The sequence below is a fragment of the Thamnophis sirtalis genome, unplaced genomic scaffold (genome assembly GCF_051295495.1).
Source record: "Thamnophis sirtalis isolate CommonGarterSnake01/CBP01778 unplaced genomic scaffold, rThaSir2_p1.2 scaffold_5, whole genome shotgun sequence".
NCBI lineage: Eukaryota > Metazoa > Chordata > Lepidosauria > Squamata > Natricidae > Thamnophis > Thamnophis sirtalis.
In genome coordinates, this window is record NW_028261385.1 from 12,376,218 (window position 1) to 12,389,996 (window position 13,779).

General features: G+C 44.2%; 1 protein-coding gene across 1 annotated transcript in view; it reads right to left on the reverse strand.

Moving 5' to 3' along the window:
* Positions 1–13,779, reverse strand: part of MYO5B (myosin VB) — a 331,539-nt gene that overhangs the window by 168,885 nt on the left and 148,875 nt on the right. Inside the window, exon 5 of the mRNA XM_087715323.1 lies at positions 7,886–8,042. Within this exon, the coding sequence (XP_087571449.1) occupies positions 7,886–8,042 (157 nt within the window). The remainder of the gene's footprint in view (positions 1–7,885; positions 8,043–13,779) is intronic.

Sequence of the window (13,779 nt, forward strand, 5' to 3'; positions counted from 1 at the left end):
AATAAAAAACCATTAAGGGAAAGACTGTGAGAATTAAAGATGGAGAGAGCAACATTGCTTAAAGATTACGTGCTACACTCTTTAACAAGATCATAAAATAGCTATTAGCCTTATCCCTTCCACCTGTGAAACCCCCCCCCCCCAGTAATGATTGCTTTTACAAGCTTGTTTTAAGAGGGTAAACAATGAAGACGGCAGCAAAGTAATTATGATTAGATTTTGTTATCATATTTAATTAACGCTCTAAATCCGTGATGGCAAACCTATGCCATGCATACCCAAAGTGGCACATAGAGCCTGGCATCACCCGTTCCCAAACTTGGTATTTTAAGATAGGCAGAATTCAACTTCCCCAGACACCTTTGGCTTCACAACTGAATGTTAAGAGACTATCAAGAAACTGAATGTGCCTTTATTAGAACTAACTATACTCCTCAAAGCTTCCCAAAAATGACATGGATTAATTTCCCAATCTAGTGTTCTCCAGAAGCCCAAATTGGTTAGGAAATACAGAATGGCAGACTGTATACAGGTAGTCCTCAACTTACGACCACAATGGAGGCCAAAATTTCTTAAGTGAAACATTGGTTGCGTCAATTTTGCCCCATTTTTCGACTCTTCTTGACTCAGTTGTTAAGTGAATCACTGCAGTTGCTAAATTAGTAACCTGGTTGTGAAATGAATCTGGTTTCCCCACTGATTTTGCTTGTCGGGAAATCACAAAAGGGGATGACATGACCCCGGGACACAGCTTTCTATAGTGTTTGCTTTCTAAGAGAGAGATCAATGGAAGCTTACACTGACGATTTCAGTTCTGGATACAGCTTTACTAATTGATTGTAATATATATATATATATATTACACTCTACTGGAAACACCAAACCTGAAGTAGTCAGCAGCAGCCTGAAGATGACGAATGTGACTTCGTCGAAACGTCGCAAAGACATATCCAATTCTACGCGGGAGAAAACCCGAACAACTAGAGACCTACATAGTAACACCCGCGAAAACCTCAGAAAACATATATATATATATATATATATATATATATATATATATATATATATATATATATATATATATATATATATATATATATATATATATATATATATATATATATATATATATATATATATATATATATATATATATGCTACATGCAAAGTTGGGACAAAGCTACGTATTTGTGAGTTAATAGCTCAGAATTTGAGCTAAACTGATTACAGTAAAGCTATTGAAATGAGCTGTGTTTCCAAAGGTATTAGCAAAACTGTGCTTAGCAACCGTGCCTGCTAAGTGGCAAACAGCTTATATAAGAACAGAACCTAGCTGCATGCCTCTAAAAATACTAGCTAAAAGTTAAATTAATAATAACAACAAACTAGCATAGAAAAGTGTCCGATCAAAAATTAACAACTCTGGATTTTAATTCAAGCTTTAATGAAGGCATGGATTCTGGTTTTAAAAGTTGATTAAAAGCAAAAATAATAATAACTGTTGTTGTTGTTAGTAGCGAAATCGTGTCCAACCCATCGTGACCCCATGGACAACATTCCTCCTGTCCTTCCTGTCCTCTACCATCCTCTGGAGTCCATTTAAGCTCATGCCGACTGCTTCGGTGACTCCATCCAGCCACCTCATTCTCTGTCGTCCGCTTCTTCTTTTGCCCTCAATCATTCCCAGCATGAGGCTCTTCTCCAGTGAGTCCTTCCTTCTCATTAGGTGGCCAAAGTATTTGAGTTTCCTCTTCAGGATCTGGCCTTCTAAAGAGCAGTCAGGGTTGATCTCCTCTAGGACTGACTGATTGGATCACCTTGCAGTCCAAGGGACTCGCAGGAGTCTTCTCCAGCACCAGAGTTCAAAGGCCTCCATTCTTTGGCGCTCAGCCTTTCTTATGGTCCAAACTTCACAGCCATGCATTGCAACTGGGAATAATAATACATTCATGCTAATAATCTTCTGCTCATATTTTCTACCGTATTGGAGTTTTTGAAATAGGAACATATTTTTTAATGCAATATCCATAGGGATAGAACAACACAGACAGGATGGGGTGGTAATAAAACTCCTTTGAAATAATATTAGAAAAGGAGGAGGAAAGTGCTTAAATTCTCAAAATATAAATATTCCAGATAGCGTTTTAGTAAAGTTCCTTCATAGGAAAGGTCTCCAGTGTTTGCTTCACTTAAATTACGCACAATGCACTTTTAATCAGCACGTTCTTATTAAGTTTTCATTCAGAACAAACCTTTCATGGTGTAGGTAGGTCAACTGGGGCCTATGTCGGTTGCATTCACATAGCAAACGAAGCCATAATTTGTTTTAGCACTTGTTTGAAAAAGCCTTATTTAAATACAAAGCCTAGGATCCAGCCATTATCTTTCTCCTTGTGAATAAAACCTTCACACATTAGAACTCAAGGAAAGAGGTAAACCTCGCCATCCCCAATTATCACTTATATAAATAGGAGAGAATATTTGGTTCCACCACAAAACCGCGGTAGACTAAAGCGCGCTCGACGAAAGTGCGTACCTGACGTCATCACAGCGCGACGAAAACATCACGCTGTGAGCGGTAAAGTTAAAATTAACGCGAAAACCTTACCCTAACCCCCCCAAACCTAACCCTTAACCTAACCCTAAACCTAACCCTTAACCTAACACTAAACCTAACGCTAACCCTTAACCTAACCTAACCCTAACCCTAACGCTTAACGTAACCCTAAACCTAACCCTAACCCTTAACCCTAACCCTAACCCTAACCCTAAACCTAACCCTTACCTTTACGTGAATCGGCTTGCTTTAAAAGCGCTTTTTAAAGCGCCTTTTTTTCTCCACGGTCGTATTTGTCGCGCTGCTGATGACGTCAGGTACGCGCTTTAATCGGGCGCGCTTTAGTGGACCGCGGTTTTGTCGTGCCACGAGAATATTTGTAGCTGAGAATTAAACTGTGAGGTCTTTGGTGCTCTCTGAGCTGAAGGATTTTTTCTGGCTGACGTTTCATTACTCAACTAGGTAACATCATCAGTGCTATAAAGGAGTGGGGTGTGTTCTCTGTTTATACACAGGTGGCTTGCCTTGTCAGTGTTGGAGATTGCTCTTGGTGGTTCCTTGATTAGGATGTTGTTTACTGGTAGTTTGTTTGTCTGAATTGGCATTCCTTGATTGGGGTATTGTTTACTGCTTGATTGCTAGTCTAGTATTAATCTTGGAGTTAATTCCCAGTATTATCCTGGTGTTGGTTGCTGCTGAGATCTTTAGGGGTTTTTTTGCTTCCGTTTTGGTTTTCTGATTGTATGTTTTGAATGGCATGTAGATGTTGTTTATCTCTATGTGCCTGTTGATGACTGATTTGTCTGGATGTCATCTTCCAGGAATTCTCTACTGATTTTTGGACTTAGTCTGGTCTAGGTCACCGTTCCCCAGTTGAAACCATGGTTAAATCTGTCCGGATGTTTTAAAATTAAGGCATTTTCTGATTGATAGTTAGCATGTAGCTCCTTGTCATGGTGGTTATATTCCAGACAGAGTTGTTAACAATCCACCAAGGGGCAATTCAAGGACAACCAGCTATCTTCCACACCATTTTGTAGAAGAAATTGAGACTCTGGGTAGAACCTTAAGCAGGACTTCAGATTTGAAAGCAAAATAGTGTTTTGGCAACTCCTGCACCACCTGTGTGTAATTCCTTAAAACAGCTGCAACCACACAACTACCCAACAAGTTTTAGGAAAAACTTGTTTAGGAAAAAAGTATCATGTTTAAACAGGGCTACATAGAGGTAGTCCTCAGCTTATGACCACAATTGAGCCCAACATTTCTGTTGCTAAGTGAGACAGCTGTTAAGTGAGTTTTGCCCCATTTGATGACCTTCCTTGCCACAGTTGTTAAGTGAATCACTGAAGTTGTTAAGTTAGTAACATGATTAAGTGAATCTGACATCCATATTGGCTTTTCTTGACAGAAGGCCATAAAAGAGGATCGCGTGACCCCGGGACACTGCAACCGTCATAAATAGGAGCCAGCGGCCAAGCATCCAAATTTTGATTATGAGACTATGGGGATGCTGTATCAGTGGTGCAAAAAATGGTCATGTCACTTTTTACAGTGGTGTTGTAACTTGAACAATGTTGTGGCAGCAGAGTCAGACAGTGAGGAGGTTGGGGAGGAACATGGGCCAGTACTGGAGTTTGGGGAAGGCTCTGATGAGGGCTCTGTGTTGGAGGCAGAGATAGAGACGAGGCCGTCTGGCAGTGATCAGGTACCTTCAGAGGCAGACATCAGTGAGGCGGATGAACAGCTGGAGCCTGTTCCCAGTGTGCACATATGCAGAACTGCCAGGTGAAGGGAATAGCTAAAGAACATGGGTCAACTTGAGAATAAGACATCAGTGGACGATGAATGGCCCCTCCCAGAGGAAATAAAAGAGGGGTGAAAGGGGAATGGAGTTTGTAGGAGACAATTAGTTCGCTTAATTGGTTTTGTGACTCTCCGAGACTTCTGGCCAAATTTTGCAGATATTGGCCTGGCAGCTCTCCAAGCCAGATAAGGTCTGTGACTGTAAATCCTCCTTTGAAAGACTTTGTTGAATGTGAATGAGCAGAATTCACAGGAAATTAATAAAAGGATTTTTTGTGGGGACAAGGAGTTTGCTTCATGCTCTTGGGAAGCCTCGGTCAGAACAAACGGTCACTAAAGGAACTGTTGTAAATCAAGGATTACTTTTACCCTATCTTCACTTTTTTGCCTTTGAACTGAAAGGCCCTACGTGTAAATATAAAAGGCCAGATGCTCTTCAAATGCTGACCTTCCAAATTTTCTAATACTTTAAAGCTCATCCCCTTGAATAGCAGGATTGGGAATGTTTTGGCAGCTTTTTCAAAGGGAGAGAAATATGTTTCCATTCTGACAAATCTTTCTGATGTGCCTCTTGGTACTGCAGCTGCAGCTTATGCAGCAGAATGAAGGACCGGCCTGCAGAGTTCATTATGATTGCCCAAAGGTTTTAATTTCCACCTTAAAATCAAGCCCGGCTACAGAAATAAAATGAAATTATGATATTCATCAGCGAACATTAGTGTCGTGTTGGCCTTGCTGGCTCACGCCACCGTTTAATTTTAATTGATTGGCTGCACTGATGCATACCAGATGCCTTTGCACATCTGTGGCATGTTTTTAGAAATTGCATGAGTCAGCAGAGCCAAATAACAGGGAGACCAAGCAACATAAAAACTGGTCCCCGAGACAGAAAACATTTGCAAAGAGGGACGAAAACTCACAAACCTGCTAGGCCAGTGATAGCGAATCTTTTCGACACCGAGTGGTGAAAAGGGATCACTTCACGCGTGTGTGTGCTCATGTGGGCCGTGACCAGGAAGAGAAGCTGCCCAGGGGGCATGCGCCTCTGGTGAAATTCAATTTTTTTTACTACCGGTTCTGTGAGTGTGGCTTGGTGGGCATGGCAGGGGAAGGATACTGCAAAATCTCCATTCCCACCCCATTTCAGGGGAAGGATAGTGTAAAATCCCCATTCCCACCCCACTCCAGGGGAAGGAATACTGCAACATCTCCATTCCCACCACACTCCAGGAGAAGGACACTGCAAGATCTCCATTCCCACCCCATTCTAGGGGAAGGATACTGCAAAATCTCCATTCCCACCACACTCCAGGGGAAGGATACTGCAAAATCTCTATTCCCACCCCACTCCAGGGGAAGGATACTGCAACATCTCCATTCCCACCCCACTCCAGGGGAAGGATACTGCAAAATCCCCATTCTCACCCCACTCCAGGGAAGGGTACTGCAAAATCTCCATTCCCACCCCTCTGGGAACCAGGAAATGCCACCTCTGGGGCCAGCCAGAGATGGCATTTCCTGGTTCTCTGAACTACTCAAAATTTCCGCTACCAGTTAATCAGAACCTGTCAGAACCTGCTGGATTTCACCCCTGTCATACGCACACTGGAAAATGTACTAATGGTTTTTGGCACGCTCATGTGTGCCAGGCAGCAAGTCTTCCGGTTACTGCCGTGCTTGCTCACACGCCCTGATGAGCTGGTTGGCATACATGCTCATGCTGGAAAATGGAAGACGAGCTTCTCCAGTTTCTGGCACTGCCGCACACACAAAGGCCAGCTGATCATCATGTGCGCATACGGGCCAAAACCCCAGAAAAGGAATGGACAATGCCATGCATGCAACATGGCTCTGTGTGCCACTTCAGGCACGTGTGCCAAAGGCTCGCCATCACAGTGCTAAAGCAACTGAAAAATTCCCATTAATAATATTGGCTGAAATTCCAGTAGAAGCTGCAAAATATTGTATGCTCGTTTTGAGATATTCCATCACATGTTTGAGTTATAGTACCAGAATTTTCTCCTTCCATTTTCTCATCAATATCCTTTTAAATTAAAAATCCTGTCATTAGAACTCGGTCCCCCTGGAACTGGATAAGCAGTGCATGAACTCCTATCACCAGGCTAGAGAGAAGGAGTTCTCTCTGAGTTCTAGTCTCGCCTTAGATATGAAAGCCAGTTGGGTGACTTCAGGCCAATTATCAAGAGACTGTAAGATCTATTCCTGCCTTTGGCATGAAAGCCAATTGGATGACTTATTTGTAAAATAATAAAGGTGGAATACGGACGGACGGACGGACGGACAGACGGAAGGAAGGAAGGAAGGAAAGAAAGAAAGAAAGAAAGAAAGAAAGAAAGAAAGAAAGAAAGAAAGAAAGAAAGAAAGAAAGAGATGGATGGATGGATAGATAGAAAGATATGGATGGATGGACGGACGGACGGATGGACGGACAGACAGATATGGATGGATAGATGATGGATGGATGGATGGATGGATGGATGGATGGATAGATAGATAGATAGACAGACAGATAGATATGGGCGGATGGATGGACGGATAGATGATATAGATAGATAGATAGATAGATAGATAGATAGATAGATAGATAGATAGATAGATAGATAGATAGATAGATAGACAGACAGACAGACAGACAGACAGACAGACAGACAGACTGACTGACTGACTGACTGACTGACTGACTGACTGACTGACTGACTGACTGACTGACTGACTGACTGACTGACTGGCAGACATGAATGGATAGATGATAGATGGATGGATGGATGGATGGATGAATAGATGATAGATAGATGATAGACAGACAGACAGACACACACACACACACACACAAGACACCCCCAGATACAGTAGATAGATGATTTAGAGCATGGGTGTCCAACCTGGCAGTTGATGGAGGTTGACTTGCATTGGGGAAAGTTAGCCTAAATATTTGATACTGAAGCTCAAATACTTTGCCCTTCTAATGAGAAGTGAAGACTCCTTGGAAAAGACCCTGATGTTCACAGAGATTGAAGGCAAGAGAAGAAGGGGACAGCAGAGGAGATGACTAGATAGTGTCATTAACACAATGAACATGGATTAGGGCAAACTCCGGGAGACAATGGATGCTATAGTCCAGTGGTGGATTCCTACCAGTTCAGACCAGTTCAGCTGAACCGATAGTAGTTTGGCGGCCTGGGTCGCTGGGAGCAGCAGCAACCCAGGCCTGCCATGCCCCCAAACCGGTTCCCGGCCATCTTGTTTTTCAGTTCTGAGCATGCACAGAACAATTTTAATTGCACTGCGCATCCGCACACACGCAGCACCTACATGAGCAAACCAGCAGTAGTGCTTGCCGTAACGCACTTCTGCTATAGTCCATAGGGTCACAAAGAACCAGACACGACTTAGTGACTAAACAACATGCCTAAATATTATTTCCAGGGTGACACAAATGTTCTTCTTTGCATTATACAAAAATAAAAGAATCTCTCCCGCCACCATCACCAAAGACCTTACCTCCATGATAGGACTGGAAGCCAGGACCTTCTCTTCAACATTGGATTCGCTGGAGGAACCTCCAACTGATGCAAAGAACCGCATGGCGTATTTGGCCGAGACTGTTTTGCCCGCCCCGGACTCCCCACTAACGATAATGGACTGGTTCTTCTCATCCCTAAAGAAAGAAGGAGAAAGAGGAGGGAAAAATGAAGCTAACATTCTTCTATGTTCTTGCCAATTCTGTCATTACTGCTGTTGCTGCTTCGGGTTCTGACGGCGGCTGTCGGCTGCCTTCGGGAGGACGTAACAACTGCTTCATATGGCTTAGCCTTCTTTTTAGGGATAAAATAGCACAATGTGCAGGTTCGATTCCTCCCCCTCTAAGAATCTGTAACCTATTTAAAAATTTGATCTAGTGGATAAGGTACCTGGCTAGAAAGCGGGAGACTTTGAGTTCTAGTTCTGCCTGAGACATACAAGTTGCCCGGGTGTCTTTGGGCCAATCACCGTGAGATTGTGAGTTCTAGTCCTGCCTTAGCCATGAAAACAAACTGAGTGACTTTGGGCCAATCACTCTCTCTTGATCCAACTTACCTCACAGGGCTGTTGTTGTGGGGAAAATAGGAGAAGGAAGGTGTGTTGGATATGTTTGTGCCTTGAGTTCTTTGTAATATAATAAAGGAAGATACACACAAGTAAATAAATAGTTGCTTTAGAGCAGGGGTGTCAAACTCAAGGTGTGGGGTGCTCAGATTTGGCTCGCGGGACCGCATGGAAAGAGCAAGCAGCCGCCCCGCGGTGCCTCTGCCAGCGAAAACAGAGCTTGAGAGGTCTGTGTGTGGCCCTCGCGATCTCCATTTTGGCTGGCAGAGGGTTGCAAGGCGTGACCTGTCAAAACCGCGCCCGACTAAGCCGTGCCCGATTAAACCGCGTCGCTGATGTCATCAACAGGGTGACAACAGCGAGTGCGGAGAAAGAAGGGCGCTTTAAATAGCGCTTTGAAAGCAAGCCAATTCAACTTAAGGTAAGGGTTAGCTTTAGGGTTAGGTTTAGGGTTAGGTTAAGGGTTAGGGTTAGGGTTAGGTTAAGGGTTAGGATTAGGTTTAGGGTTAGGTTAAGGGTTAGGTTTAGGGTTAGGTTAAGGGTTAGGTTTAGGGTTAGGTTTAGGGTTAGGTTTAGGATTAGGTTTAGGGGGGTTAGGTTTAGGTGTTAATTTTAGGTTTAGCGTTTACAGCGTGCTTCTGTCTCCGCGCTGTTGTCGCCCTGTTGATGACGTCAGCTACGCGGTTTAGTCGACCGCGGTTTATTCGAGAGCGGTTTTGTGGTGGAACCGTTGTAAGGAAGACGCCGCAGCTGGAAACGGAGGTTGGGAAGGCCACAAACAGCCCGACTGGGCTCCATTTTGGCTGGCAGAGGGTTGCAGGAGGCCACGGCAGCCAGAAATGGAGCTTGGGAGCCCCCGTTTTCACCACCACAGGAGCCCCCGAGGTCAAATGCAACCCTGAGGCGGCCCTCAATGAAATGGAGTTTGACATCCCTGTTTTAGAGCATGGGTGTCCAACCTTTTGGCTTGCCTGAGCCTCACTGAGGGAAGAGGAATTGCCTTAGGCCACATGTAAAATATATAATATAGTTAATGTATATAAATCACATAGTAACAAAAGTTTAAGATCTTGTGGAGCCACATTATTGCTTGTCGAGATCACACGTGGCCTGCAGGCCATGTGTCGGGCATGCTTTTAAATAGCAATAGCAGTTAGACTTATATACCGCTTCATAGGGCTTTCAGCCCTCTCTAAGCGGTTTACAGAGTCAGCATATTGCCCCCAACAATCCGGGTCCTCATTTTACCCACCTCGGAAGGATGGAAGGCTGAGTCAACCTTGAGCCAGTGAGATTTGAACAGCCGAACTGCAGAACTGCAGTCAGCTGAAGTAGCCTGCAGTGCTGCATTTAACCCCTGCGCCACCTCGGCTCTCCTGCAGAGCAACCTTAAATTATCATATCAGTCTTTCCTTTGCAGTGATTATGCCTTAGCCTAAGAGTCCAAGGTATGTGGCCTTCCACAAGACCCTTCCAGCCAAATACCAAATAGTCTCACACCTTTATAAATAAGCATGCCGTATCTGTCACTCACAGCATTCAAGCTCTTTATTATAGGCGATCACTTACTTCTACCCAGGAGGGATGGAAAGCCAATTATTCTTAATGCTCTGATACGGCAAACAACTTTGCAAGTAGCAATCCCAAACTTCCGCTTCCTCTCTGTGGCAGACATAAAATTTCCATCATCGACGCTGCCTAAAGAGAACTTCCTCCACCCTGGCTTTCCCATTGGAAAAGGGGAACATGAAAAGCCTCTCTCAAATTAGGGAAAATTTTAACTAATGAACAGATTTACAGAGGAGGATCAAGTTTACAATAATGATTAGCCCCGGGAAGAAAACCACCTATTAACGGAAGTCTTTTGCTTGTTAACAATAAAAACATAAAGAAGTTAATATAAAAGATGTTATAATGAAAAGTTTAAAATCCGCCCCCCCTGAAAGACCTGTTTTAAAGAACTCTTTAAAAACGAACAAAGAGACCATTCAGTGGGGAATACTTTTAAGGGCTGTGATAGCTGCCAGAAAAACCCATTCTGAGATCCCACAAATTAACTAAAATTAAATGTCTTTTTTATGTTAAATTTCATTCCTTAGGACTATAGCAATGATGGCTAACCTTTTTTGGTCGGAGTGCCCAAAGTGTGTGGTTGCAGCCACAAGCGCGTGCCTGAATCTCCAAAATGCAATGCATACATACACACACACGCACACACACACACACACACACACACGTGTGCATGTGCCCTGTTCCCCGTGCATGCGTGAGCGACCCCCTGCACGCACCCTGTCCCCCGCACATGCGTGCGTGACCCACCCACGCCTTGACCCTCCACATGCCCACATGACACCTCCTGCATGCGCCCCACCCCCCATGCACGTGCGGCAGAGACCCAAAGATCAACTGGCCGGTGGGTAGTGTGCGCGCATGCGCGGGACAGCTGAACTGGGGTGACAGCTTGCGTGCCATCAGAGAGGTTGCTGCGTGCCACCTCTGGCATGGGTTAAAAAGAGCCGAGGTGGCGCAGTGTTTAGGGTGCAGTACTGCAGGCCACTTCAGCTGACTGTTATCTGCAGTTCAGCAGTTCTAATCTCACCGGCTCAAGGTTGACTCAGCCTTCCATCCTTCCGAGGTGGGTGAAATGAGGACCCAGATTGTTGGGGGGCAATAGGCTGACTCTGTAAACCGCTTAGAGAGGGCTGAAAGCTACTCTCGCCTGACAGTAGTTTTTACTTCTCCATGCTTGATGTTATGCAACTGCAGAATGTTGTTGTTGTTGTTGTTATTGCAAAAGTGACATTATCCATCAAATATAAGATCTCCTAATTTTCACTGAAACTCGAAGCATGTTTCTAACTTCATCTTTACCTTGGTTTAGCCTATTTTCTTCTAAAAAGCCTGGGTTGACTATGGCAAAGATTAGATCTGAAAATGCGTAGACAAAAGCGCAGTTTTTGTTGGTTTATAACTGAGAACTACAAGTGACTGAAGCAACTCCTTGCTGGTTACTTCTTTAAATTATTCTATTATATGTTTTTGAATTTTCTAATTTTATTGAGACAATTTTTTTCTATTTCATACACTGAATTTTCAAAGGAGTTCAGATCCCATCCTCTTCCCTTATTTACTTTTCATAATTTGCATTGTCTTTTCTACAGTTTTTCACACTTAATTCTGATTTAGATCAGAGAGATAGGCTAGCTGCAAAATACTATGTATCTTAATTATTATGGGATGACTAATATATTACCTTTGGATTATATAATATTTATATTCCAATACAAGGCGTACCTATTAAGGAAAAGATGCCAAGTCTTACTGAAGACTTCTGAAATTGTTCTTGCATCTAAGGCCCCATTTTTCTTGCCCTCCAATTACAGAGCTAACATTAGGGAAAAGAAAGGTTTAATGAATGAGTTACGTGATATAACCAGCTATTTCTGCTGGTTCTAAATGGATCATGTTTACAGTAATTATTTTGCTCCACATGAAGGAATTGGCTGTTCCTTGTTTGTCTATGTCAATGCTTCGTATTTTCAGGCCAGAAATTCAGGCCATCTTTTCAAAAGAGTTGCTGTAAGAACATTCAAAGCATCAACGCACTTTTTGTCACGATAAGGATGTCCGTCAGCTCTACTATTACATCTCTTCAGTTTGGTGACTGATTTCTTAGGTGGGTAGCATCAACCAAAGGAAGCAGAGGCAACCAGCACGAGGTATAATTATGAATTTCATTATACATTCAATCAATCAGAATAGAGCTGGAATGGACCTTGCGGGTCTTCTGGTCCAATCCCCGGCTCAATCAGGAGACCCTATACCTGTCATGGCGAACCTATGGCACGTGTGCCACAGGTGGCACACGGAGCCATCTCTATGGGCATGCGACCCCCCACCCCCAATACCCACCGTTTTGGTGCTAGCAGGCCTCCCTGAAGCCTCCCAGGCAAAAAAAAGGCCGTGGGTAAGCCCTCCCCATTTCTGGTCCCAGGAGGCTTCAGGGAGGCCTGCTAGCATCAAAACGAGGGTTGTATGTGCACTCGCGGAGGGCGGGGGGGGGCTGCGGGAGGCATTGGATTATGGGTGTTGGCATGCACGTGCCCACTTGCTAGCTTTTGGCACCCGAGGGGAAAAAGGTTCGCCATCACTGCCCTATACCATTTCAAATGTACTTGAGAGACCGCCTGCTGCCAATTACCTCCCAAAGACCCATTAGATCACACAGAGCAGGCCTCCTCTGGGTTCCGTCTACTAGCCAATGTCATCTGGCTACTACCCGGGGGAGGGCCTTCTCTGTGGCGGCTCCGGCCCTTTGGAACGAGCTCCCCGCAGAGATTCGGACCCTCACCTCTCTCCAGGCCTTCCGAAAAGCCGTTAAAACCTGGCTGTGTCGGCAGGCCTGGGGTTGATGAGTTCCCTTCCCCTCTTGAATCGTGTGGCTGTTGGTTGTTTTTTAAATGCCCTGTACTTTTGTAGTTTTTGTGTTTCTCCCTTCCCCTCCTTCGGGTTTGTGCGCCGCCCTGAGTCCCGCAGGGAATAGGGCGGCATATAAATAAAATGAAACTCAAACTCAAACTCAAATAGGTTGCTGTCCGGTGCTTTTAAAAAAAAAACTCGGCTGATGAAGCCCCCGAAAGATATTTTCATTTTCTGATTTCATTTTTTCCTCCTAATCATAATGCTTAGAGGCAGGAGAGTCTGCAGGATATGTTTTTTTTAATGAATATTGGTTTTATCCAACAGTCATTTTTCCTTCAAAGCTCAGTGAAAAGACACACACACAAGACACACACACAAAGGCCACAGTAGTTTATGGACATTCTGTGTCCTTCTTTGAGAAGCACAGCTTCTGAGGGTCTGTCACAATTGCCAAGACATGTTAGCCTCTGGAAATGGAAGCAAATGATCAGTGATTAATTATTTACTTCTGAGCCACAGTTGGATTCATGAGACTGATTCAGCTGACGTTTTAGGGGGGAGAAGAGAAGCAGTGTGTAAGCATGGAGAGCCAATTTGGCCTAGTGCAGTGATGGCGAAAAGGTCACACGGAAACCTCACATGAGCACACACACCAGGAGTGGGTTCCTGCAAGTTCTAACCTCTTCTATAGAAGAGGTTCCACAAATCTACAGTGCCGTTTAGAACCGGTTCCAGCTCCCTTTCCCCGCCCGTCCGTACATCATCAAGATGAAGAGCGAGAGGAGGAATTCTGGGAGTTGAAGTCCACAAGTCTTAAAGCTGTCAAGTTTGAACACCTCTGGGTTTTTTTTTCCTAAAGGGTTAGTGGTGCAAGGGTCTTGTAACTT